This window comes from Thamnophis elegans, chromosome 2, assembly GCF_009769535.1.
Source record: "Thamnophis elegans isolate rThaEle1 chromosome 2, rThaEle1.pri, whole genome shotgun sequence".
Taxonomy (NCBI): domain Eukaryota; kingdom Metazoa; phylum Chordata; class Lepidosauria; order Squamata; family Colubridae; genus Thamnophis; species Thamnophis elegans.
Window position 1 is genome coordinate 158593511 of NC_045542.1, and position 27227 is coordinate 158620737.

General features: G+C 41.6%; 1 protein-coding gene and 1 long non-coding RNA gene across 2 annotated transcripts; both read left to right on the forward strand.

The window, feature by feature from the left end:
* Positions 1-3077: 3077 nt before the first annotated feature.
* On the forward strand, positions 3078-5105 carry LOC116523860. The gene is made up of 2 exons (XR_004257163.1): positions 3078-3404; positions 4615-5105. It is a non-coding gene; the product is annotated as an uncharacterized LOC116523860 (long non-coding RNA).
* A 334-nt stretch (positions 5106-5439) lies between these two features.
* Positions 5440-20317, forward strand: LOC116502458 (zinc finger protein 585A-like; the record flags this gene model as incomplete). Its single annotated transcript, XM_032208347.1, has 3 exons — positions 5440-6843; positions 17413-17640; positions 17744-20317. Coding segments are annotated over 3 exons (3798 nt in total), but the record flags the coding sequence as incomplete, so codon positions are not given.
* Between the last annotated feature and the right edge of the window lie 6910 nt (positions 20318-27227).

Here is a 27227-nt window from a genome sequence, read left to right on the forward strand (position 1 = left end):
AAAATGGTGGCTGCTTCTGGGTCACTGTCGTGTGAGAGTGGGACTAACTATTTCGTTTTGCTGACTTAACATTTTGTACACCGTGTTAAGAAATTGTGGGTGGCTGCCTCCCATAGAACTCCAAAAGTGCAGGCCATATATCCCTGTGGAGTATGATAATTTGACAAGAACCACTTGTGTCTTGTTACACCAAATGTAGCCCCACCCCCACCAGAGGCCAAAAATGAGAGGCATGGAGGCAGTGATGGTCTGTGGCAAATTTCAAATTAATCTCAAATTACTTTTACTTGAAAAAAGTAACTTTTGGCCATTTTTTACTCTTATGACCATTGCAACATCCCTATGATCCTTTGTCTGGAATGTTAAGTTGGTCTCCCCCATTTCTTTTTATGTGATTCTGTAAGACCTTCATAAATAAGGTGACCAGATGTCCCGATTTCAGCGGGATAGTCACAATTTCTAACAATTTGTCATGTGTCCCGGGGCGTTTTTAAAAAGGTCCCGATTTTCTGGCTTTATGTTGAAAGCCCAGTGGATTTGCTTAAGAAATCCTAATCGGGGGAAGACAAAAGACACTCTGTCTAACCTCTCTCTCTGTCTCAGTACTTTCATTGAAGATATTAAAACTTTAAAGCAAGAAAACGGACCCCTCCACGCTCCTTTTACCTCATATTATAAGAAAAAATGACCTAGTACCATAGAGCTCCAGGAAATACATGGCTAGAGAGGTAGTGAGTGTTACTTCCTGGATTTTCTGGAGGGGAGGGACATGGTGGTTGGAGGTCTGCTGGTGTGGAAAAAATGGTGGCAAAGTTTCTTTGAAAAATATTTCCCTGACTAATTTCACCATCTCAATTTGCTCAGTTTTTTGAATTAACATCTACATCATTCTTGGTTGACTTGGAGTGCAAGCCTGCTGGTAAGTGAGCTGGGTTTTTTCTTTTATTTTTTTAATGTATTTTAAAATAATATTTTATTTATTGTGCATAGGATTTTTAAAAATTCTGTGTGGATTCTTTTTTAAAATTGTCTTAAACTATTTAAAAAAAGATTCTATCCAAAATAAATTGAAGTGAAACCATGTTTAAAAATTCTACGCACAATACTTTGAAATATATTGTGCATAGAAAGAATAGTTTGAAATGTTTACTTCAATTTATTCTATGTGGATTCTTTTTTTTAATTGTCTTAGGCTATTTAAAAAAAGATTTTATCCAAAATACAAAATACCAGCTGCAGTTATTCACTTAAGAACTGTGGCAAGAAAGGTGGTATAATGGGCTTAGTAACCAAAGTTACAATGGCATTGAAAAAAGTGACTGATGACCATTTTTCACACTTAACGACCATTTTCACACTTAACGACCGTTGCAGCATCCTCATGGTCACGTGATCAAAATTTTGATGTTTGGCAACAGATCCGTATTTATGATGGTTTCAGTGTCCTGGGGTCATGTAATCACCTTTTGAGAAAGTCAAATGGGGAAACCAGATTCACTTATGTTACTAACTTATCAGCTGCAGTTATTCACTTAAGAAATGTGGCAGGATAGGTGGTATAATGGGCTTAGTGACCAAAGTTCCAATGGCATTGAAAAAAGTGACTGATGACCATTTTTCACACTTAGCGACCATTTTCACACTTAGCGACCGTTGCAGCATCCTCATTGCCGGCTGGCAACTACAAGGAGGAGGGCCTTCTCAGTAGTAGCCCCGACCCTTTGGAACGAGCTCCCCGTGGAGATTCGTACCCTCTCCACCGTCCAGGCGTTCCGCACAGCCCTTAAGAACTGGCTAGCCCGTCAGGCCTGGGGACAAGTATAGCCGCCCCTCCCGAATGATGAATGTATGTTGCTTATTACTTTTATTATATGTGTCTACGTCATTGTTTGTATTCCCCCTCCCTGATTTTATGTGAGCCGCCCTGAGTCCCCTCAGGGAAAAGGGCGGCCTACAAATGTTAATAAACATCTAAACATCTAAACATCTCATGGTCACGCGATTAAAATTTTGATGTTTTGCAACAGATTCGTATTTATGATGGTTTCAGTGTCCTGGGGTCATATAATCCACCTTTTTGACAAAGTCAAATGGGGAAACCAGATTCACTTATGTTACTAACTTATCAGCTGCAGTTATTCACTTAAGAACTGTGGCCAGAAAGGTGGTATAGTGACCAAAGTTACAATGGCATTGAAAAAACCCTAACCCTAACACCCCCACCCCACCACCCTCCAGTCAAAGGTATCCCTCTTTACCAATCTGAAAATCTGGTCACCTTATTCATAAACCTTTAGGGCTCAGCACAAAGCTAATCTTCACAAGCTAAGTAGCATCACATTTCACTATTTCACATGCATCAGTTGCAAAGTTAGGTTTCTAGAAGTCGAAAACAACTTGATAGCATTTAACTGATGCAGCATGCACCCACCAGTGGCTGGCCAGGTTAGGTGGTCTTAATAGAATGGACCTTATAAATTCATTTTAGTTTGGCTTTTATTCTAGTGCCCTGGAGTCCCAAAGTTGACTTTTAGCTGCAGTGAACTCTTCTCTCCAACTTCCTCATAAGTATTACAAATAGGGCTGAAAAGTGTTGCAAGACCCTGTAAAGTGGGGGCACAGGAAGTGAGAGATAGAACAGAGGTAAAAGCTGCTGACAGCTTAAGATGAAATAGGAACTTCTCTTTTTTATATTTCTCCTATGTACTTTGCTGTAACAGTCCAAGTGAACTTCCCCTTTTGAAATGTCATGCTTGTCTCGTGTATGGAAACGCCTTGAGAATGTACCGTGTGGAACACGGCATAAAAGTAGGATCCTGGGCAGAGCTCAGTTCAGTTCAGATTTTGGTGTGTGAACACGCTGAACTCGATGCATCCAATAAACCTGTTTCTCTCACTTTCGTGGTCTCAAGTCCTGCTCTTTTGTAAGTAGATTACTAACCACAATCTGCTGCAACATAACCAGTGAAAACATCTTGAAAAAGCCTTAGGTAAGGATGGGACTTAGAATAACTTTGTCACTTTGTACACTAATCAGCATACATTAAAATGAAACTTCATTGCATACAGCTCTCAAAGGGTCACCACCTCTAATATACACTACATAAACATGACTAAATAAATAAATAAATAATTATGCATGCATCGTCATATAAAAGTGTTATTTTCCCTCTTATGGGGAGATGACGGTCAGAGAGGCAGCATCAGTATCTACAACCCTCACTATAGTAGAGGCATCTGTGGTTGAGCTTTAAGGGGTTAAAACCATCCATTACTAAATTGCTAGAAAGGACGCGAGGCAAAGAAAAGCCCAGCAACTTCCTCTTCCGGATCCCTCAATGGGCGGAAGGTGGTGTGCAGAGCGGATCCTGTGCTCTTCCCAGGATCGAAGCGGCAGCTGGAAGGTGAGTTGAGAGCAGGTCAGAAAAGAGTCCGGGAGCCAGTAAGGCTGCTTGATTTCCTCCATGATTTGGATGCAGAGAAACAACTAGGCTGAAAGATGTCAGCTGCTGCAGGTTCCTTCCTCCCAAAATTTAAGCGCACTAATGCTGCACGCTTTTAAAGTGGCTGCAATTTTCCTTCTGGTGGGAAAGTTTAAAAAGACTCTGAAGTTTAAGCTTGATTCTTTGGGAATGGCTTCCCTCCAGAAATTATGGGTGCTCCATCACTGGAGGTTTTTAAGAAGAGATTGCACATTTATTTGTCCGGAGTGCTATAAGGTCTCCTACCTGAGCAGAGGATTGGACTAGAAGACCACCAAGGTTCCTTTTAATTTTCTTATTCTCTGTACCTGCTGTTTGTTTGTTTTTTACTTCCATATCTAACCAACAAGCACATTATTTTCTATTGGTGCCCCATTCCATGAATTAACCAGGTTAAACTGAAAAAAAAATAGCAATTGACAATTGGGATATCAATTCTGGGATATTCAGTTGTATACCTACTTCTTGCTTGCCATTTGTTTCATGAGATTTCAGAGTTGCACTGTCAAAGCAGATGTATACCTGGTCCACAAATTTGTGGTTAATTTGTGTTATTGGTCCCATGGTTAGGAAGGGGCAGGAAAAGGGAGTTGCACCAATTCAGGTGTTGCCAACCACTGCACTTTTAGGATGGTTGCATCCCACACTCATGAGCCAGGCCAGGCCCACAGAATCAATAGTAAAAAAAATTGAATCCCACCACTGGTCTATTTCTGTTAAATAATTTAAATCTCTGTAACTGTATGTTCCATTTGTGGGTTTCATCCCACCAAGTTTCCGTAATGGCAACAATTTCATATCTGTCCTCATTTATTTGAATTTCTAATTCACCCTGTTTATTCCTCCTACTCTGTCATTGGTATATTAATTGCAGAGATTCTACCCAATAATTGCCATACTAAGAATTGGTGATTGATTGAAGTCAGAAAGAGAATTTTATGATTGAATGGCAACATGAACTTGGATCTCGGTAAACTTCAGTATGTCAAATGAATCATAAGTAATATAAGAGGCTACTCTAGCATTGTGGCATGTTTGCTTTTTACCTGTAATGTAAACTTTTTTCCTTTTTTAACATCATATGCAACCATTCATAAATAATTAAAGTTACATTTTTAATTGAATCTTACAGGGAAAGAGGATGCCAATAAGAGCAGTCTGGAAAACTGAGAATAACAAGCAACTTTGAAAAGGAAAACAAATCAAGCCAGAAATCAAAATATTTTCCATTTCCTACAGAAACCACACAATTCTTCTGCTTCCCTAGTAGGTAAGAGACAAAGGAGAGAAAATTAGGCAGAGATTATGAGCAGGAAAATGTGGAGTATGTGGAACTCAAAGATACATTCTTGAAAAGTCAAGGGAGATTATTTTTCCATTCAGAAAAAGAGGGCAATGCCAGGATGTCAGTGGGGAGGAAAAGGTCAATTGAACAGCCGCATAGGGCAGACAGTGAAGCAGACATCACCCTGTGAGGAAGGCAACAGTAGCTGCACTCAAAGCACAACTAAACAATCTATAAGGCATGGTGGAAAAGCTCTACTGACATGAATATTGTGGGGAAAAATACAGACTCCAAATCATGGCTGATTATGCACAAAATGATTCATATTGCAGAAAAGCCATACAAACACTCTGAATGTGGGAAAAGCTTTCATCACGACAACTCCCTTTTGCTTGATGGAAGGACTCATACAGGAATGGAGCTTTAACATCCATGTCAACTTGGTGAAACACCAGATAATTTATATTGGGCAGAAATCATATGTCTAAATTATTTTTGGCAGAAATCTACATTGTGGGGAAAATTTCAGTCAGAATTCCCACCTGGCGGACCACCAGAGAACTCACATAGTAAAGAAAGAAGATTGTGACAAAAGTCTAATTAGAAAATTTCACCTCACAAGACACCAAACCCTCTGAATGTCCCGATTGTAAGAAATGTTTCAATTGAAATTATGACCTGGTGATATACCAAAGGATGCACACAGGAGAGAAACTGCATGACTGCCCAGATTGTGGTAAAGGCTTTATTCAAAAATCCCATCTAGTGAATCACCAAAGGATTCACACAGGAGAGAAACCTTATGAGTGTCCAGATTGTGGTAAACGTTTCAGACAGAAATCCCATCTAGGGAATCATCTGAGGACTCACACAGGAGAGAAATTATTTGAATGTTCTGATTGTGGGAAACGTTTCAGTCACAATTCAAGCCTGGTCATTCACCAGAGGTCTCACACAGGAGAGAAACCATTTGAATGTCCTATTTGTGGGAAAGGTTTCAGTCGATATGGCAGCCTGGTGAACCACCAGAGGACTCACACAGGAGAGAAACCATTTGAATGTTCTGATTGTGGGAAAAGCTTCAGTCACAATTCCAGCCTTGGGAAACACCAAATGACTCACAAAGGAGAGAAACCCTTTGAGTGTCCTGATTGTGGGAAAAGTTACAGTCACAATTCCAGCCTGGTGATACACCAGAGGACTCACAAGGAAGACAAACCCTTTGGATGTCCTGATTGTGCGAAAAGTTTCAGTCACAATTCCGGCCTGGTGAAACACCGAAGGATTCACACAGGTGAGAAATCCTTTGAATGTGTTGATTGTGGGAAATGTTTTAGTCTCAATTCCAACCTGGTGATACACCAGAGGACTCACACAAGAGAGAAACCCTTTGAATGTCCTGATTGTGCGAAAAGTTTCAGTCTGAATTCCTACTTGGTGAAACACCAGAGAACTCATACAGGAGAAAAACCTTTTCAGTGTGGTGATTGTGGGAAATATTTCAGTCTCAATTCTAGCCTGGTAACACACCAGAGGACTCACACAGGAGAAAAACCTTTTGAATGTCCTATTTGTGGGAAAAGTTTCAGCCAGTACTGCAGCTTGCTGATACACCAGAGGACTCACACAGGAGAGAAACCCTTTGAATGTCTTGTTTGTGAGAAACGCTTTAGTCAGAATTCCAACCTGGTGAAACACCAGAGGACTCACACAGGACAGAAACCCTTTGAATGTCCTGATTGTGGGAAATGTTTCAGTCAGAATTCTGACCTGGTAAAACACCAGAGGACTCACTCAGGGGAGAAACCATTTGAATGTCCTGTTTGTGGGAAAGGTTTTAGTCAGAATTCCAACCTGGTGATACACCAGAGGACTCACACAGGAGAGAAACCCTTTGTATGTCCTGATTGTGGGAAAAGTTTCATTAAAAATGTCCACCTCGCGAGACACCAGACGACTCACATAGGAGAGAAACTTTTGAAATGTCCTGTCTGTGACCAATGCTTCAGGCATAAATCGTCCCTTATTGCCCACAAGGAAATCCACTTGAGTCAAAAGTTGATGAGTTTAGAGAACGCTTGAATTTCATTTCTGAACTCTCATTAGGAATGTAGGTCTTGAATGTATTTTTTAAATTCTCGTCTGATGCTTTTTAGTCAAATACATATCAGCATTAGACTTGTAAGTAGATCGAAAAATATGTTAGTTCAATAAAGTCTAAGTACTCATTTCTGTTGATCAGCAGAAGTTTCTGGATATTTACTGTGCAGAAGTTGTGGATTTCCTCCAAATGGTTTTCTGGGTAATGCTTTTTGTATATTGATCACGGAACTCCAACATATGGAGTTCCCTCTTCTACTTTGATGTCCTTCAGATTTTGAGCCCCATAATACCCCAGCCACTCTAGAAGTAGTGCTTGAGATACATCTGTAATGTGCCATGGTGGTGCAGTGGTTAGAGTGCAGTACTGCAAACTACTTCTGGTGACTGCCAGCTGCTTGCAATTTGGCAGTTTGAATCTCAAGGTTGACTCAGCCTTGCATCCTTCGGAGGTGGATTCAATGAATTTAGAGGTAGTTTAGAAAATACCATTTTTGGGGGGAGTCTAAGATGCACTCCCCCCCCCCCACAAAAGAGGGGGGAAATTTGGGTGTGTCTTGTACCCCAAATGTAGCTCCACCCACCCTCCACCAGAGGCCAGAAATGAGAGGCATAGAAGCAGTGATGGTCTGTGGCAATCCCTGCAGTCTGGAACAGCTGATTGGTTATCCCGGCAGTCCCATCCCTCCGCCAATCAGCAGTGCTGGATCAGGCTGCAATAAATGCTAAAGCTGACCTAGCTGGTCAAAGTTTGCATCAGCAATCACATTCAGAAAGCACACACAAGTAACTGATTCAGCAGGATTCAAAATAATAATAATATACAATACAATACCAAAAGCAAGTTTCCAAGGTAGCAGTAAATACAAGCAAAACACAAGCAGTTTCACTTTCAGTTCTCAGCTAAGCCAGGCAAATACTGTTTCAGACTCCAAATAACAGTCATTGGCTGACTTAGTTGCTATGCCCATTAATTGGCTGACCTTGTTACCATGTGTTCCAAGTCATGAACTCACACACTGACAGGAAGCTAGCCAGCTAAATACATGGATGCTGATAGACAGAAGCAGATTTTTTTTCTTCTCATTTTCCTCCCCAAAAACTAAGGTTATGTCTTATACTCTTGACCATCTTATACTCCAAAAAATATGGTAGGTACAGAGGAGCCTCATGGATTTGCTTCTGGTAAGTGGACTTTTTTTTAGAAAAAAAATATTCTATTCAGAAAATTAATATAAAGTACAAACTCCCCAAAAAAGAAAGATTTTTTTTCAAAAACAAAACGGAGAGACAAAACATTTTAAAAGAAAAATGTGCGCTAAAAAGACAAAAGCAGATTTGCCTATATTCCCCCCCCCCCGCCGCCAATAAAATAGTCATAAATATATTGGAGCAATATTAGTTTCCTCCCCTTCTGAAGCAGGCCCAAAATTTATAAACTTCGACTTCTGTTTACAAACAATTCAACATGTATCTATCTACCAGTGACGTGCAGTCAGGGGAGGCACAGCCGCACCACTCCCTTCATGAAAAGAAAAAAAAAGGAAAAAGGCAAGAGCTGAGGTCAGGCTGAGCTAGTTGCTGCCTCACCGTGGATGACTCTGCTTAAATGTTTAAAAAAGCCCCTTAAAAAGTGCCCTCTATTGTGAGGCAGGAGAACGGTCTGCCTCATCTAGTCTGACTTTAGGCATTTTATGATTACTCGAGCAGAGTTAAGCAAGGGCTAAAAGCCTAAAAATTCCTGATGTAGGTGAGGCACACCGTTCTCCTGCCTCATAGTAGAGGACGCTCGTTTGGGCGGGGCTTCTTCAGAGGACCCGAGGCAAGAGCAGAGTTGAAATCCTCTCTGAAACAGCTGCAAAAGGTACGTGTGGGTTGGAGTGAGGGGGAGGAATTCAAACTTCATCCTCCTGGTGCGGGGCTTTGGGCAAAGGCTGGAGGACCCTGGCTCGCTTGTGCTCTCCCTCCCCAAATGTAGTTTGATTGCAGGCAGAGCCACGTTGCCTTTTCAAACCTGTAATCAATGAAGCTGGGCTGGATCCTTCCGGGGCTGGGGGAAAGTATGTGTGCTCCAGTATGGCTCTGACTGGCTTCCTGCCTCCTCCTGTGGTCTCCTCTCTGGTGCTCTCCCTCCAATCCAACTGTGTGTGTGTGTGTGTTTGAGAGAGGGGGGAGGGAGGGAGAGAGGGAGGAAGGAGGGGAAGGGAGAAGAAAAAGAAGGGAACTTGTTTCGCAAAGGAGAAAAACAAATGCTGTCGCTTTACATCGGAATTGAGCATGCCTGACTGTCGAATTCTGGGAGTTGGAGTCCACAAGTCTAAAAACATTTGAAACCCACCACTGTGTCAGTACCTCACAGCCATAAACCTCACCGCACATCACTGTTATCTACAATATAGAAATGCAATGTAATAGGGGAAGCAACAAAAAATTTGAACATGAAATCACTTTGTTAACAAACTACTATTGCATTTAACTTGTATAAAGTTTAGAATGGCTTCTTATTTGTCACAAATCACCACAATAGCTGTCTCTGATCTGTGAGGGAAGAATTATCTTTGTTTCATTATTATTAATAACATTTTTTCTTAGGATTTTAGTTCAGAAAAATAAGAACAATTGTCTAAGTTGGCACTGACACCCAAAGAGGAAGGCATGTCTCTCAAGTGATGATTAATATCAACATTTGCTTTAACCTTATCATACCATAAAGAGCTTTGGAATCAAAATCTTTATTCATGCCTGTCAAGCTCAAGAAAGCTCTTATTTTGGGGATTCACTCTTTTGGCCAGAAAACAAGCAGCATCAAAGTATAATTTCAAATCTAGTCAACTCAAATCTCTTTCCTTAGCACCTTGCAATAATTCATGTTTAATTTTTTTGTTTCTTCCCCTTGCCATATAAACTTAGAGATGTCCATCTGCCATTGTTTAAATTGACTTTCAGTTATAACATTTTAAGTGTGAAAGAGAAATAGCATGTTTGGTAAAACATCTGAATTACCGAGATTCTACCCAATAATTGCAGTATGAAGAATTTGTAATGGACCCAAGTAAACAAGTGTATTTTGTGATTGAATGTACATTTGAACTTGGATCTCAGTAATCTTCCATGTGTCAAATGAATCATAATTAACTTTAGAAGCTATTTCAGCATTGTGGCATGTTTGCTTTTTACTTCTAATAAACACTACAGAAACACAAAATCTCAGAAAGCTGCATAAATCTAAAAATATAAAAACAGGTAAAACTTTATAAATTTTAAATGGCTATTTCCTAAAAAAAAGTCCTAAAAAAAGCCAAGTAACATTTTTCACACTTACTTACACAATTGAAGGCACAAGGGAGACAGACAGGCAGATTCAGTTGCTAGCCAATGAGATGGATGCAGGCTGCAGCCATGGGATTTCAGAAGTAGCAGGCGAACAGCAAGGCAGGCGTTCTGCGACTAGTGGCTTGGGATTCGGTCCGAAGAGCGAAGATAAGCAAGATGGAGGCTGGGGAGAAAGTTGGTAGATAGCTAGGCAGCTTGGCCAGGCACATGAGCCCAGGGGCCTGGAGGGGTGCGGGGGGCAGCATGCTAGGCTGCAACTGATCCCAGGCGGCTGCGCAAACTACGCGAGCCTGAGGATTGGTGGGGAGCATGCTAGGCCGCAACCAGCAAAGCTTACCTCTGAGTGAACGGCCATCGATGAGGCTTCTAGGCAAGGCTTCTGAGTGAGGCGTCTCAGCCAATCCACATGTGTGAAGATGTTTTTGCAATAGCCATCCTGAGAAACACATAGGAAGCCTTTCCCAAGATCTTCTTCCACTTTCAACAACCTGAAACAATCCACATGGCCCTCCGTCCTTATTACATTCCAAAGAAAGTGAGAGTACGACAGGGCAGCTTCCCTTACTTGTGTTCTCCTAATCACATCTGTAAATCTTTTCCAGAATTTTATCCCTCTTTTTCCCTTAACTGGTGTTACAGTAAAAGGAACAGATTCGTCTGAACCGAGAAGGTCAGTGTAAGACGTGAGTTGGTGCTGGGACACTATGCAGGAGAAATTCAGTTCACAATCCGTTGGCTCAGTGGTGGTCAGTGATTGAAACTCATAAGGGAATATCTGTCCCGCTGCCTTGAATTCAGAAGCAGTTCCATAGATGGAAAACGTAGACATTGTGGTGAGGTACTGATGTTTAGTACTGTAAGGAGTCCCAGACTGCTCCTGAGTGAAGGAATGGAACCTCTGCCAGTTTGAACTGAGGTAACGGAATGTGAGGCAACTGGCAGTAGGAACAGAGCTATTTTCAGGTGGGGAGGGGGAGTAGAATGTCTAACTCCTTAGCATTAGAGCGTGTTAATATAATACTGTCTAAGAAATACTAATGATTGGATGGTCATTTTGAAAAATCCTTTCTCAGCGAGCACCTAGAGAAACATATGCCAAACTTCAGGTTTGTAGTCTTTGCAGTTCTGGAGATTTCATGATGAGTGGATTTTGCTTCTCTCTCTCTCTTTCTCTCTCTCTCTCTTTCACTCTCTCTCCTTTCTTTCTATCTTTCTATCTTTCTATCTATCTATCTATCTATCTATCTATCTATCATCTATCTATCTATCTATCTATCTATCTATCTATCTATCTATCTATCTATCATGTGCATTACCTCTAGCTTGGTACATGGATGATTGTATTTTGGGCTTTTTAAAAGGGGAGAGCAAGGTCTATTTTCCCAAGGCACTTCGAAAGGATAAATCAGTTGGCTTGGCCAATGGGCAGCCCTGTCCAGGTGGGCCTGCTTTGAGATGCAGCACCTGAATCTGCCTCTTATCTGCCCAGATTCCCTTTCTAGTGACTTCTGCATCCCTGTTTATCTCTACCCCACTAACTGATCATCCACCGCCCATCAAAGTATTCAGTTTTAGTTTTAGCCCTTTTATGTGCTGTATAATCTACCTTGAAAAAGAAGCTTTCCACTGTGTTTACAGACAGATTTCCAAAGAGAGGAAGGTGGTTCTGTGATATACAGGTAATCTTCAACTTACTATGGTTCATTTAGTGACATTTCTCAAATTATATTGTCATTGAAAAAAGTAACTTTTGGCCATTTTTTACACTTATGACCATTGCAACATTCCCATGGCCATTTGTCCGGAATGGAGAGTTGGTCTCTCCCACCTCTTTTTATGTGATTCTGTACGACCTTCATAAACCTTTAGGGCTCAGCACACAACTAATCTTCACAAGCTAAGTAGCATCACATTTCACTATTTCACATGCATCAGTTGCAAAGGTAGGTTTCTAGAAGTCGAAAACAACTTGATAGCATTTAACCAGTGAAAACATCTTGAAAAAGCCTTAGGTAAGGATGGGACTTAGAATAACTTTGTCACTTTGAATGTACACTGATCAGCATACACTAAAATGAAATTTCATTGCATACAGCTCTCAAAGGATCATTACCTCTAACACTACATAAACATGACTAAATAAATAAATAAATAAAAAATTATGCATGTATAATAAATGGGACGTATAAAAGTGTTATTTTGTCTCTTATGGGGAGATGGCTGTCAGAGAGGCAGCATCTAAAACCCTCAGTACAGTAGAGGCATTTGTGGTTGAGCTTTAAGGGGTTAAAACCATCAAGTACTAAATTGCTAGAAAGGATGGGAGGCCAAGAAAAGCCCTGCAACTTCCTCTTCCGGATCACCCAATGGGTGGAAGGTGGTGTGCAGAGTGGATCCTGTGCTCTTCCCAGGATCGAAGTGGCAGCTGGAAGGTGAGTTGAGAGCAGGTCAGAGGAGAGTCCGGGAGCAAGTAAGTCTGCTTGATTTCCTCCATGATGTGGATGTAGAGAAACAACTAGGCTGAAGGATGTCAGGCTGCTGCAGGTTCCTTCCTCCCAAAATTTAAGTGCACTAATGCTGCACGTTGTTAAAGTGGTCGCTGCAATTTTCCTTCTGGTGGGAAGATTTAAAAGGTCTCTCTGAAGTTTAAGGTTGATTCTTTGGGAATGGCTTCCCTCCAGAAATTATGGGTGCTCCATCACTGGGGGTTTTTAAGAAGAGACTGCAAATTTATTTGTCCGGAGTGCTATAAGGTCTTCTATCTGAGCAGAGGATTGGACTAGAAGACCACCAAGGTTCCTTTTAATTTTTTTATTCTCTGTGTACCTCTTGGATTTGGTTTTTACTTCCATATCTAACCAATATTTCCTATTGGTGCCCCATTCCATGAATTAACCAGGTTAAATTGAAAAAAAAAGATTAAACAAGGCAGAGTTCAACTAATTGTTCTAAGAAAAACGTGATAAATGCATGTTATGCTCCTTTTTCTCTGCTTTTTAAATATTACATTTAGCAACAATATTTTTGTATAATATCATTTCTCTCTTTCCCTCCCTCTTTCTTCCCCCTCCCCCCTCTTTCCCTCCCCCACTCTCTCTTCCCCCTTTCTTTCCCCCCTTTCTACCTCTCTTTCTCTCTCTCTCTTTCCCCTCTCTTTACCTCCCTCTCTCTTCCCCCTCTCTTTATCTCTTTACCTACCTACCTGTTTGTGACAGATCATTTGTGCCAAGATGTATAATAAAATCAACATCATAGTCCTTACTGGCATTCTTGACGATCTTAAGAATACGCCTCTTGTCTCTGCTGGCAGTAGCATCTGTCAGACATCTGACCTCTTTTAAAACTTCCATATCCTTTCCTAAATTTACATCCCATAGAATTGAATCACCAACCAGAAGGTGGTTTCTTTTTTTGGATACCTTGCTCTTGTGAGACTGATGTGTAATAACTGATTCACACTTTCCCTTTTCCAAAGTAAGTTCTTCATCTCGGATCACGATCCCCTGCTTATTTGAATTATCACAACTACCTGTCACTTTAGTGTCCCTATTAAGGTCACCAAGGGCAATGTATCTGTTACACTAGGACACAGCAAAAGCTTTGTGTTTACGGCTCAGAGCTCTCACCCTGCCCGATCCCATGGTTGTGCATACTGCCCGTTTCCTGCAGGATCTTTGTGGTAGAGGGGGCTGATAGTGCGGCAGTTCAATAGAGTGGAATGGCATGAATTGGGCACCTAATTTCTGCTTGGAGAGCACAGATTAGAGATTCTGTCCATGTAGACTAGTAATTTGTTTACAAAGAGGACAGTATCCAAATTTGAAAAGAGTACTGCAAAAGACAGCTGCAAAACAAGTATTGCACCGAACTAAGCTTATTTTGAAATAAAATAAACACAATCTCAAGTGCACTAACCCTGAATGCATAATTGCTACCATGTTTTCCTGAAATTACAACATGTCCTTATAATAAGACCATGCCATATTTTTCCTGTGGGCAAAAATATACGCCCTCCCCCAATAATAAGCCCCCTGGACAACCCCCTCTCCAGCCAGGCAGAGTGCCACTCACCAACCTAGCGATATCCTGAAGGCGCAAAGCCGCAGGAGCTGAGGGGAGGGGAGCAAAGGCGCTCACATTGCTTGACGCCTTTGGGATACCGTTATGTTGGTGAGTGGCGCTTTGCCCAGCTGGAGTGGGTGGTTGCCAGGCAGGTGCTCTCACGAGCAGCCGCCTGGCAACACCCCTTTGCAGCTGGGCAGAGGGCCACTCACCGACCCTGTAATATCCCAAATGTGCTAAGCCGCATGGCACTCTACCCGGCTGGAAAGAGAGGTTGCACGAGCACTTGTTCTGCCTCCAGCTCGCATGCCTCCCTGCCTCACCATGCCCAACTCTGTCTTCCCACAGCCAGCCCACAAACATAGAGCGTAGTCCCAGAGTGCCGGAAGACTCGGCAGCGGATCTCCAGAGTTTGGAAGCCAGTTATGCTCAGAGCATGGCGGCGGCGGTGGGGCGGCTGGGCAACGGCACCCTGGCCCAGCCCTGCTGGGAGAGTTGGACATGGTGAGGCAGGGAGGTACGCGAGCAGGAGGCAGAACAAGTGCTCGCGCAACCTCTCTTTCCAGCCGGGAAAGAGCGGCTTAGCGCCTTTGGGATATTACTGGGTTGGTGAGTGGCACTCTGCCTGGCTGGAAAGGGTGTTGCCAGGCGGCTGCTCATGAGCATGGTCACCTCATGGCAGCTTTGTTGCGCTGCTGCGACAGCTCAACACAGCCGTTTACCCCTGAGAGAGCAGCCACCCGGCAACCCCAAACCAATTAGCCCCCCCCCCCCGATAATAAGGCCCAAGCAAAATTTGGGGGGAACAAAAGAAAATAAGACCCTGTCTTATTTTCAGTGAAACATGGTATTTTTGGTTTATAGTTATATGGTTCTATATAGGGCTGCTACCGTTTTCCTCTGTACTCCCTCTCAGACTCCCCGCTCACAGCCAGCAGCTTCTCCCACCAGCCTCTGAGAAGTTAAAATGTAATGGAGGCAGTTTCACTCTACCTTTTTCCTCTGTATTCCCTCTCAGTTCTCTATCCATTAAACGTAAAATGAAACTGTTTTTATCTTTATATAACTTCAATAGTCTTCTGTATTAAGATGTGTACCCTACTCCACTATTTCTTTGCTTTGTCACATGTGCACCATAAATTATCAAAAGTTCTTCTTTATATATCTAAAATTCATTGCCTTTATATTATTCCCTAACCAAATGATACCATTTCTGGTAGAAATAACCATGCCATCAAAATCTTAATTCATGGCTCTCTAGCTCAAGTAACCTCTTAATGTGGAGAGACACCCACGCTTTTTGCCAGACAAAACAATAAGCATCAAAGTACAATTTCAACCTCCTCTTTCCTTAGCATCTTTATATTTAATTCTTGGTTTCCCCCCTTGCAATATAAACTTAGAGATCTCCATCTGCCATTGTTTAAATGGAGTATTACTTACAAGTATTGGTAAAGTCTGAAACAGAAAATGTGTCTTTGGTAATTAGGGTACTGAGGGCTAAAACATACAAAGAATGGTTACTGGAATTGGGTATGTCTAGTCTAATGAGAAGGACTAGCGGAGGCACAATAGCAGTGTTCCAATAGAAGGAACAATGGATGGAAACTGAGGAGAGAAGCAACCTAGAACCAAAGAGAAAATTCCTAATGATTAGAGCAGGGCTATCAAACCTGTGGCCCACAGGCCAAATGTATCAGCTGTTTTGAACCCTCCTGAAGTCTCTGTAGGGTGGAAAACTGCCCAACACGCAAATAAGAAGTTTGGGAACTGACTTCCGGTTTGTGTGTTGGGCTGTTTTTCACCCTCTGGAGGCTTCAGGTAAGCCTCCTGAAGCCTATGGAGGGCAAAAAAACAGATCAACACGTGAGCCGGAAGTCTGTTCCCGAACTTCTGGTTTGCGTATTGGGCTGTTTTTTGCCCTCCCCAGGCTCCTAGAAAGACTCTTGAGACTGGGGAGGGCGAAAAACAGGCGTACCGGGCCCGCCGGAAAGCAGGTCCTTTCCAGCTCTGGGGGGCTTCTGGGGAGTGGGGGACGCTGTTTTCACGTTCCCAAGGCTGCTGGAAAGCCTCTGAAGTCTGGGTAGAGCCAAAAACAGACCTACTGGACCCATTGGAAGTCAGGCCTCCAGGGGGGGAACATGGGAGGCCATTTTACCCTCCCCAGGCTCCAAGAAAGACATGTGCGCATACACGGGGGGGGGGGGCATGCACATACGCAGGGGGTATGGCATGGGGGGGATTAAATTATGGTGGTGGGCACGTGAGGTCACAGAATAGCTTGCGCAAGTGTGCTTTTGGCACCCAAGGCGAAAAGAAATCACCATCACTGATACAGGGTCTCCTGCTTGAGCAATGGGTTGGACCAAAAGACCCTCAAGGTCCCTTCTAGCTCTCTTATTCTATATTCTATTCATCTTAATTACAGAGATTCTACCCAATAATTGCCATTCTAAGAATCTGCGATTGATTCAAGTCAAAAAGAGAATTTCATGATTGAATGGCTACGTGAACTTGGTAATCTTCTGTGTGTCAAATGAATAATAACTAATATAAGAGACTATTCTAGCATTGTAGCATGTTTGTTTTTTATCTGTAATGTAAACTTTTCCCCCCCTTTTTTGACATCATATGCAACCATTCATAAATAATTAAAGTTACATTTTTACTTGAATCTTACAGGGAAAGAGGGTGCCAATAAGAGCAGTCTGGAAAACTGAGAATAACAAGCAACTTTGAAAAGGAAAACAAATCAAGCCAGAAATCAAAATATTTTCCATTTCCTACAGAAACCACACAATTCTTCTGCCTCCCTAGTAAGTGAGCGGCAAAGGAGAAGAAATTAGCCAGAGATTTTGAGCAGAAAAATGTGGAGTGTGTGGAACTCAAAGATACATTTCATGAAAAGTCAAGGGAGATTATTTTTCCATTCAGAAAAAGAGGGCAATGTCAGGATGTCAGTGGGGAGGAAAAGGTCAATTGAACAGCCGCATAGGGCAGACAGTGAAGCAGACATCACCCTATAAGAAAGGGAACAGTAGCTGCAATCAAAGCACAACTAAACAAGGTATCACACATGGTGGGAAAGTTCCACCGATATGCATATTGTGGGGAAAAAATACAGACTCCAAATCATTGCTGATTTTGCAGAAAATGTTTAACATGATTAACATTGGATTCACAAACACTCTGAATGTGGGAAAAGCTTTGATCAAAACAGCCCCCTTGTGCTTGATGGAAGGACTCATACAGGAATGGAGCTTTAACATGCATGTCAACTTGGTGAAACACCAGATAATTTATATTGGGCAGAAATCACATAAGTATCTAAATTGTGGGGAAAGTTTCAGTCAGAATTCCCACCAGAGGACTCACATAGTAAAGAAATCAGATTGTGACAAAAGTCTAATTAGAAAATTTCACCTCACAAGATACCAAACCCTCTGAATGTCCCGATTGTGGGAAATGTTTCAACTGAAATTATGACCTGGTGATACGCCAAATGATGCACACAGGAGAGAAGTTGCATGACTGCCCAGATTGTGGGAAAAGTTTTATTCAAAAATCCCATTTAGTGAATCACCAAAGGATTCACACAGGAGAGAAACCTTATGAGTGTCCAGATTGTGGTAAATGTTTCAGTCAAAAATCCCATTTAGGGAATCATCTGAGGACTCACACAGGACAGAAATCATTTGCATGTCCTGATTGTGGAAAAAGTTTCAATAGAAAATTCCACCTCACGAGACACCTAAGGTCACACACAGGAGACAAACCCTTTGAATGTCATGACTGTGGGAAAGGTTTCAGTCACAATTCCAGCCTCATGAAACATCTGAGCACTCACACAGGAGAAAAACCCTTTGAATGTCCTGATTGTGGGAAAAGTTTCAGTCAGAATTATGACCTCGTAATGCACCAGAGAACTCACACAGGAGAGAAACTGCACCAGTGCCCAGATTGTGGGAAATGTTTCATTTATCAATCCCATCTAGTGAGTCATCAGAGGACTCACACAGGAGAGAAACCGTATGAGTGTCTGGTTTGTGGGAAAAGCTTCAGTCAGAATTCCCACCTGGTGAATCACCAGAGGACTCACACAGGAGAGAAACCCTATGAGTGTCCTGATTGTGGGAAACGTTTCAGTCACAAATCTCATCTAGTGAATCACCAGAGGACTCATACAGGAGAGAAACCCTTTGAATGTCCTGATTGTGGCAAAAGTTTCACTCAGAATTCCAACCTGGTGAACCACCAGAGGATTCACACAGGAGAGAAACCCTATGAGTGTCCTGATTGTGGGAAACGTTTCAGTCACAGTTCCAGCCTGGTCATACACCAGAGGGCTCACACAGGAGAGAAACCTTTTGAATGTCCTATTTGTGGAAAAGGTTTCAGTAGGTACGGCAGCCTGGTGAACCACCAAAGGACTCACACAGGAGAGAAACCCTTTGAATGTCCTGATTGTGGGAAAAGCTTCAGTCACAATTCCAGCCTGGGGAAACACCAAAGGATTCACAAAGGAGAAAAACCGTATCAATGCCCTGATTGTGGAAAAGGTTTCAGTCACAATTCTAGCCTGGTGATACACCGGAGAACTCACACAGGAGAGAAACCCTTTGAATGTCCTGATTGTTGGAAAAGTTTCAGTCACAATTCCAGCCTGGTGATACACCAGACAACTCATAGAGGAGAGAAGCCTTTTGAATGTCCTGATTGTGCAAAAAGTTTCAGCCACAATTCCAGCCTGCTGAAACATCAGACAACTCACAAAGAAGACAAACCCTTTGGATGTCCCGATTGTGCAAAAAGTTTCAGTCAGAATTCTAGCCTTGTGAAACACCAAAGGATTCACACAGGAGAAAAATCCTTTGAATGTGTTGATTGTGGGAAACGTTTTAGTCTCAATTCCAGCCTGGTAATACACCAGAGGACTCACACAGGAGAGAAACCCTTTGAGTGTCCTGATTGTACGAAAAGTTTCAGTCAGAATTCCTGCCTGGTGAAACATCAGAGGAGCCATACAGGAGAAAAACCTTTTCAATGTGTTGATTGTGGAAAATGTTTCAGTCTCAATTCCAGCCTGGTAATACACCAGAGGACTCACACAGGAGAGAAACCTTTTGAATGTCCTATTTGTGGGAAAAGTTTCAGTCAGTACTGTAGCTTGATGATACACCAGAGGACTCACACAGGAGAGAAACCCTTTGAATGTCTTGTTTGTGGGAAATGTTTTAGTCAGAATTCCAACCTGGTGAAACACCAGAGGACTCACTCAGGAGAGAAACCCTTTGAATGTACTGATTGCGGAAAACGTTTTGGTGTGAATTCTAGCCTGGTGATGCACCAAAGGACTCACTCAGGAGAGAAGCCATTTGAATGTCCTGTTTGTGGGAAAGGTTTTAGTCAAAATTCCAACCTGGTGATACACCAGAGGACTCACACAGGAGAGAAACCCTTTGAGTGTCCTGATTGTGGGAAAAGTTTCATTAAAAATTTCCACCTCGTGAGACACCAGACAACTCACACAGGAGAGAAACTTTTCAAATGTCCCCTCTGTGACCAATGCTTCAGGCATAAATCGTCCCTTATTGCCCACAAGGAAATCCACTTGAATCAAAAGTTGATGAGTTTAGAAAAGGCTTGAATTTCATTTCTGAACTCTTATTAGGAGTGTAGGTCAGGAATGTACTATTTAAATTCTTGCCTGATGCTTTTTAAAGAAATACTTGTAGGTGGATAGAAAAATATCTTAGTCTGGTAAAGTCTAACTACTTGTTTCTGATTATCAGCAGCAATTTCTGGATATTTCCTTTGCAGAAGTTGTGGAATTCCTCAAAAAGGTTTTTGGGTGATGCTTTTTGTATATTGATCATTGAGTTCCATCTTCTACTTTGGTGTCCTCCAGAATTTTAGCCCCATAATACCCCAGTCACCATAGAAGTATTTCTCAATATACAACTGTAATGTGCCATGGTGGTGTAATGGTTAGAGTGCAATACTGCAAACGACTACTGGTGACTGCCAGCTGCTTGCAATTTGGCAATTTGAATCTTACCAGGCTGAAGGTTGACTCAGCCTTCCATCCTTCCAAGGTGGTAAAATGATGACCCAAATTGTTGGGGGCAAAATGCTGACTCTATAAACCGCTTAGAGAGGGCTGTACAGCAGTATATAAGTCTAAATGCTTAAGCTATTGCTAATGGGGCCCACCAATTACAGTTGCATGTTACAATGGTTGTTAAGCAAGATTACCTTGCTTTTAACTACTCCTGTTTCCTGCTCTTCTAATGAAGCAGTTCAATAAATCTGCACATCGTTAAGCAGAACAGTAACTATCTCAGGGCTGGGGGACTCGGCTCACTTGGAGGCCTAGCCTCCCCTGCCCCAACTTTTGGGTCTGTGCCTAGGATTCATTCCTGGGCCATGTGGTGGACTAGTGTAAGATACTGCCCTTTTAGCATACCTGCCTCTATGTCAAAATGGTGACTGACTCTGAGTAACTGTCATGTGGGAGTGGGACAAACCATTCTGTTTTGCTGACTTAACATTTTGTAAACTCTGTTAAGAAATTGTGGGTGGCTGCCTCCCACAGAACTCTTAAAAGGAAGGCCATGTATCCCTGTGGCACATGATAATTGGAAAAGTATCACTCGTAAGAATATTGTGCTGAAGCTGCCAAAAAAAGCCAATGCAATCATAGGCTGCAGCAACAGGTATAGTATCAATACAATAAGAAATATACAATCACTTTACACCGCTGCTGTACAATACAACCAACCCCATGATGCCATGATTCTATTAATTTAGAGGCAGTTTAGATAATAGGTACAGAGCAGCCTCATGAATTTGCTTCTGGTAAGGAGACCTTATTTTTTTAGAAAAAACATTCTATTCAGAAAATTAATATAAAGTACAAACTCCAAAAAAAGAAAGATTTTTTTCAAAAACAAAGCAAGGATAGGCAAAACATTTAAAAAGAAAAATGTGCATTAAAAAGACAAAAGCAGATTTAGCTATATTACCCCCCCCCCCCAATAAAATACTCATAAATGTATTGGAGCAATATTAGTGGGGGAAAATATATATCTGTTTGATTCTTATTAACAAAACTTTTTCTTAAGATTTCAATTCAGAACAATAAGACAACAATTGTGTCTTATTCCCCCAAATCATAAAATCTCTTGGTCGATCCATTTTCCAAATTGTTTTCCAGTTAGATATAGTAGGTTCATTTCCCAATCTTCTTTAAAAAGTACAGTTCATCCCGCATTGAGTCTGTTAACTCCAAATCTGTAGCAGCCACATCTGCTTCGGCCTTCTCCCAACCATCCTGCAGTTTCCAAACCATAGTGAGGGTTTTTTTAAGAAGTGGCTGTGAGAGCTTCTTGGGAAGAGTTTAGGCTCATAAAGGGATTCATTTGGGACAGATCCATCCATTTGTGCACCCTCATAATCCTAAATGCTTCCATCAGTCCCAGAGGAAGGGGATCTCCCAGAGGAGAAATATATATTTTTTCTCACCACGATCCATTACATCGTTGTGGGTAATTGACCAGCTAGATACGACAATGATTATTTCCTCCCCATGATGCTTCCAGCAAATGGCATCCACTGCAAATGGCTTTTTTTGTTTGATTTTTTTTTAAATTTTCATATACGTATCCACAAGTATACCATTACATCTTAACAAACACTTATGTATTATTCAATATTGTAACAATTCCTCTTACCATCTACCCACAACTCTCATTTGCTCTTTTGCTTTTCATGCACCATACACCTATTCCACAGCAGCATTACCACCTCTCCCTCTCTCCTCCCTACCCTCTAGCATCCCTCCTATATTTCCTCTTTTCTATTTCCCCTTCCTCTCTCCTCTTTCCTCTTTCTGCTCCTTCTCTCTCCTACTCTTTTCCTCACCTCTGCCTCCCCCTCTCCTTTCCCCTCTCTTCCCCTTCTTTCCTCTCTTCCCTTCCACACTCTCCACTTGGCTTACATGGTGTATTTCAGGACGGTTTTTTTCTGGGTGTAATAGACATAGTCCTTTGATAGGAAATTGTGCAGCAAGTTTCCAAATGAAGTCTGTGACATTGGGGCAAATTTGTAGTTTTATATGTAAATATATTTAACCATTATACTTACAGCAAACAAGATGGCCGGGAACATCCTGAGGTAACTCCAAATAGCATACAGAGCACACAGAAGAAAAAAAGCGGGAAAACTGGGAAACTCCCCCTTTACACCTACAGCAACCAATCATAGCGTAGATTGCCTCATGCAGGCGCTCAACTGCTCAGTTCTTGCCAGTTGTACAATTTTAACTGTTTCAGCTACTAAGTTTAATATCCTAAGACCCCTCTAATTTATAGCTGGACAGCATTTAAATCAAATCTTTTCAGAAGACCTTTGTGTTTTTGTATACTTAATGGTTTTGTCATAAGGTCAGCTAAATTATTTTCTGGTGGACAATAAATTATGTCTGTTACATTTTCTTTCCCTGCTTCTCTGACAATACAGGCCCTCCTTGTAATTTCTTTCTTTCTACTCCTATGAACTATTGCAGGAAAACTGAATATGTCTAGTCTAACACAGAGCAGGAGTAGGGATGCCATCATAGCAGTCTTTCAATATCTGAGGGGCTGACACAGAAAAAAGGCGGTGGATCCATTGTCCAATGTGCCTGAGAACAGAACAAGAAGTAACAGGGGGAGACTTATCAAAAAGGTATCCAACCTAGAATCAAGGAGACATTTCCTTTCAGTGAGAACAATCAATCCGGGAAAATGCTTTGCCTCCAGTAATTGTGGGTGGGTTAATTAATGGGTTTTTTTAATACGAGACTGGACAGCCATTTGTCCAGAACTGTATAGGTTCTCCTGCTAATTCTGTAAGAACTTCATGAACGTTTAGTGCTCAGCCTGTAGCTAATCTTCACAAGTTAAGTGGTGTCACCATTCACTTTATCACATTTCCCTATTTCACTTGCATCGGTTGCAAAGATCGGTTGGTAGGAGTGGAAAATGACTTGATGGCATGTAATCAGTGCAAACCTCTTGCAAACGCCTTAATGGGCAGAGACGGGATGAGCCTGTTTTACCCCTTCCTATCGGGAGATGGCGGTCAGATGGGCAGCATTGGTGCCTAGAAAGCCGTGGAAGCATCTGGGGTTGAGCTTTAAGGAGTTAAAACCGCCGAGCTGCATTGCTAGAACGGAGGCGAGCGAAGTGCAGGATCTACTGGATCGGTAGATCCTACGGGAGGAAGAAAAGTCGGGGAGGAAGAAAAGTCGAGTGGTTTCTGGGCTCCTGCAAGAGTCGAAGAAACAGCAGCTGGTGGGTGAGTTGAGGACAGGTTGGGGGAGAGGCTGGGAGCAAGAAAGGCTGCTTGATTTCCTCCGCAGCGTCGAAGCAGAGAAGAAACTGGAAGAAAGACAAAGGCAGTTGGATGTGATCTTAGCGATCTTGCAGTCCAACCCACTGCTCAAGCATGAGAACTTAGATCAATTCAGACAAATGGCTCTCCAGTATCTTCTTCCAGGGCTCCAGGGAGGAGCACCCACAACTTGGGAAGGGAAGCCGTTCCACTGGTCGCTGTCAGGAGATTTCTTCTTGTTTCTAGGATGCTTCTGTCCTTCGTTGGTTTCCATCCGTTGCTTCTTGTCTTGCCTTTTGGGGCTTTGGAGAAGTTCTTAATCTTCTCTTCTTGGTGGCAGCACCTCAAGTATTGGAAAATGTCATCTCTAAATCAGCAGTTTCTGTGGTTATGAAGTTGGAAGAAAAGCATTTGCCACAATTTAGGTTCTGCCAACCGGGGCACATTTATGATGGTTTCAGCATCCCACACTTGGGATCCCCATTTGTGACCTTCCCAGCTAGATCCTGTCAAGAAAAATCAGTGGGGATGCCAGCAGGAAATTTCAAGCCATAGTCAGGTGAACTTGCCTTTAAAAACCCACAGTGATTTGCTTAACAACTGTAGAGGAATAGATGCAAGTTGGCACTGTCCTGTGATATCATGCTTCCTGATCGGGCTGCTTAGTGACACAGATGCCAGTCCCAATTGCAGTCAGTAAGTGAGGACTGCTTCAATAAAAATGTCACCAGAGTGGTTGTGGACAGTGCTTTCTGCCCTTACTTAGAACTGAGGACTTCCATGGCAAAACTGGCGCTTCAAATCTTGCAGAGTCTTTCGGTATCATTTTATCAATTAAAGCCCCACATCTCTAAAATTAGCATAGAAGGTTGGACTGTAACCATTTTGGGTTTTGTTACAGCTTTCTGGCTGAGAACACATGGATTTTCCAAATGAACACATATTTGTAGGTGTGTGTATTTGTACTTCTCTCTGTATGCCTCTGTCTACAATTGTATAATCCATCCCTAGCACTTCTAAATATATTTCATAATAACCCTTTAGGGTACTAATAATTTGTTTTTACACAATTATTTTATTAATTCATCAAAATGTAAAATACAGGTACAATGAAGAAATAAAAATAATGGAAAATGGAGGAAAAGCGGAAGAAAGGAAAGTGAATGTGAAAGGGGAAAGGAAAAAGAAAAGCATTGTCTTCTGACTCTTTGGGTGCATTAGAATAATAATATAAAACCTCAACTATTTACATTTATATGATAATAGAAACTAGCCCCTTCTATAACAACAAACTTACCTAATCAACAAAACCCAAAATCAAACTTTCATTTTTTTTCTCTCATGAACAAAATCCAAAAGCGGTTTTCAAATTAATCCTGTTCTTTTCTTTATTCAAAGCAGTCAATTTAGCCATCTCTGCTAACTCCATCAGGTTTTGCAGCCATTCATTCATTGTGGGAGTGAAAATATTCTTCTATTTTTGTGCATATAGCATTCTTGATGCCATCAACACATTTAACATCAAAGTTTCATATTTTTTCAAGTTCTTTATCCATTAAACGAAAACTTTCTGGTTTTATCTTCATATTCTCTTTACAAATATTTATGAATTTGAATCCTACTCCAATATATCTTTGTCATATGTCCACCATAAATGATTTTGGATTTTATTGGTTTTGTATGCCGCCCACTCCCGAAGTACTCCAGGCGGCTCACAATAAAACAGGGGAAAAGGGAATAAATAAGACGATACAAAAATTAAAATACAACAACATTCACAGTTGAGCTGGGGCTGGATACTTCAACAGCCCCCAGCCTGCCGGAACAGCCAGGACTTAGTAGCTTTATGGAAGGCCGAGAGGGTAGTAAGTGTCCGGATCTCAACGGGGAGCTCATTCCAGAGGGCCGGAGCAGCAACAGAGAAGGCTCTCCCCCGGGGGGTCGCCAGCCGACATTGGCTGGCAGATGGAACCCGGAGAAGACCCAGCCTGTGTGATCGAATCGGTCTTTGGGAGGTAATTGGCAGGAGGCGGTCTCTCAGGTACCCAGGTCCGATGCCATGATAAAATCTCTTATTTACATTTCCAACATTTAAGGTGCCTTTATACATTCTTGAGAATTTCTTCAATATTAGATACTAACCTCATAAGAACCATTTGGTATAGAGCTTCCTGCCTGAGCAGGGGGTTGGACTAGAAGACCTCCAAGGTCCCTTCCAACTCTGTAATTCTGTTATATTCTTCCATTGTTCAAGCATTATATTACATCCAAAGTTCTGAATCATACAATGCTTTACATACTCATTCTGCAAGTTTAATTTCAAAAGCAGTTTATAAACCTTAGACGTTATACGTTCAACTATTCATTTCCAATTTCATTTTTCACAAAATCGTATCCATAGCTCTTTTTGTCTAGTTCAAATCTTTCAATGGTAAATATATGAATCAATTGGAAACATCCTTCTGATTCCAACTCCTCTTTAGATTTGAGGAGAGGGTCACAATAATTCAACCATATTTGACTATAAGCCCACCAGTCTGGCCTCACCACCATTTCTTTTCTTAAAAACTTCCTGCGAGACACCCAAAGAGGAAGGCATTTCTAACAAAGTTATGTTTAAAATCAACATTTGCTTTAACTTTATCATACCCTAAAGAGCTGTGCCATCAAAAAAATTATTCATGCCTGTCAAGCTCAAGGAAGCTCTTATTTTGGAGAGTCCATCTGCCATAGTTTAAATTGAGTTTCAGTTATAACATTTAAAGTATGAAAGAGAAATAGCATTTTTAGTAAAACATTTATTTAAACTACAGAGGTTCTATCTGATAATTGCAGTATAAAGAATTTGTGATGGACCCAAATCAACAAGTGTATTTTGTGGTTGAATGTATATTTGAACTTGGATCTCAGTAATCTTTCAGTGTGTCAAATGAATCATAATTAACATTAGAAGCTATTTCAGCATTGTTGCATGCTTGCTTTTTACTTGTAGTGTATACTTTTTCACATCTTCTGCAACCATTTCATAAAGAAACAATTTTAAACCTACACTTTTATTTAAATCTTACAGATGAAGAGGATACCAATAAGAGCACTCCAGACAACTGAGAATAACCAGCAACTTTGAAAATAAAAGCAAATTGAGCCTTCAGGAAAGGACACAATTCTTCTCTTTCCCCAGCTGGTGGGAGAAAAAGGGGAGAAAATCCAGAAGAGATTTCAAACTGGAAAAAGTAGAGTATGCAGAACTGAACAACAGAGTACATTAAAAGGTCAAAGAAGGTTATTTTTTCAATTTAGAAAAAGAAGGAAATATCTGGGAGTCAGTGGGGAGGAAAAAGACAATTGGATAGCCACAAAAGGTAGACAGTAATGCAGGCCTTGTCCTGTGAGGAGGAAAACAGTAGCTTGAATCAAAGGTCTATGCAACACGTATTTTTGACATCTTCAAGAACCTCAGGGGTGGAAAAGCTCCATAGGTGTGCCTGTTGGGGGAAAAGCACACATAGTAAATCATATTATGCATAAGAGGATCCACTCTGGAGGAAAACCATATAAATTGTCTGAATGTGGGAAAATATTTAGTGAGA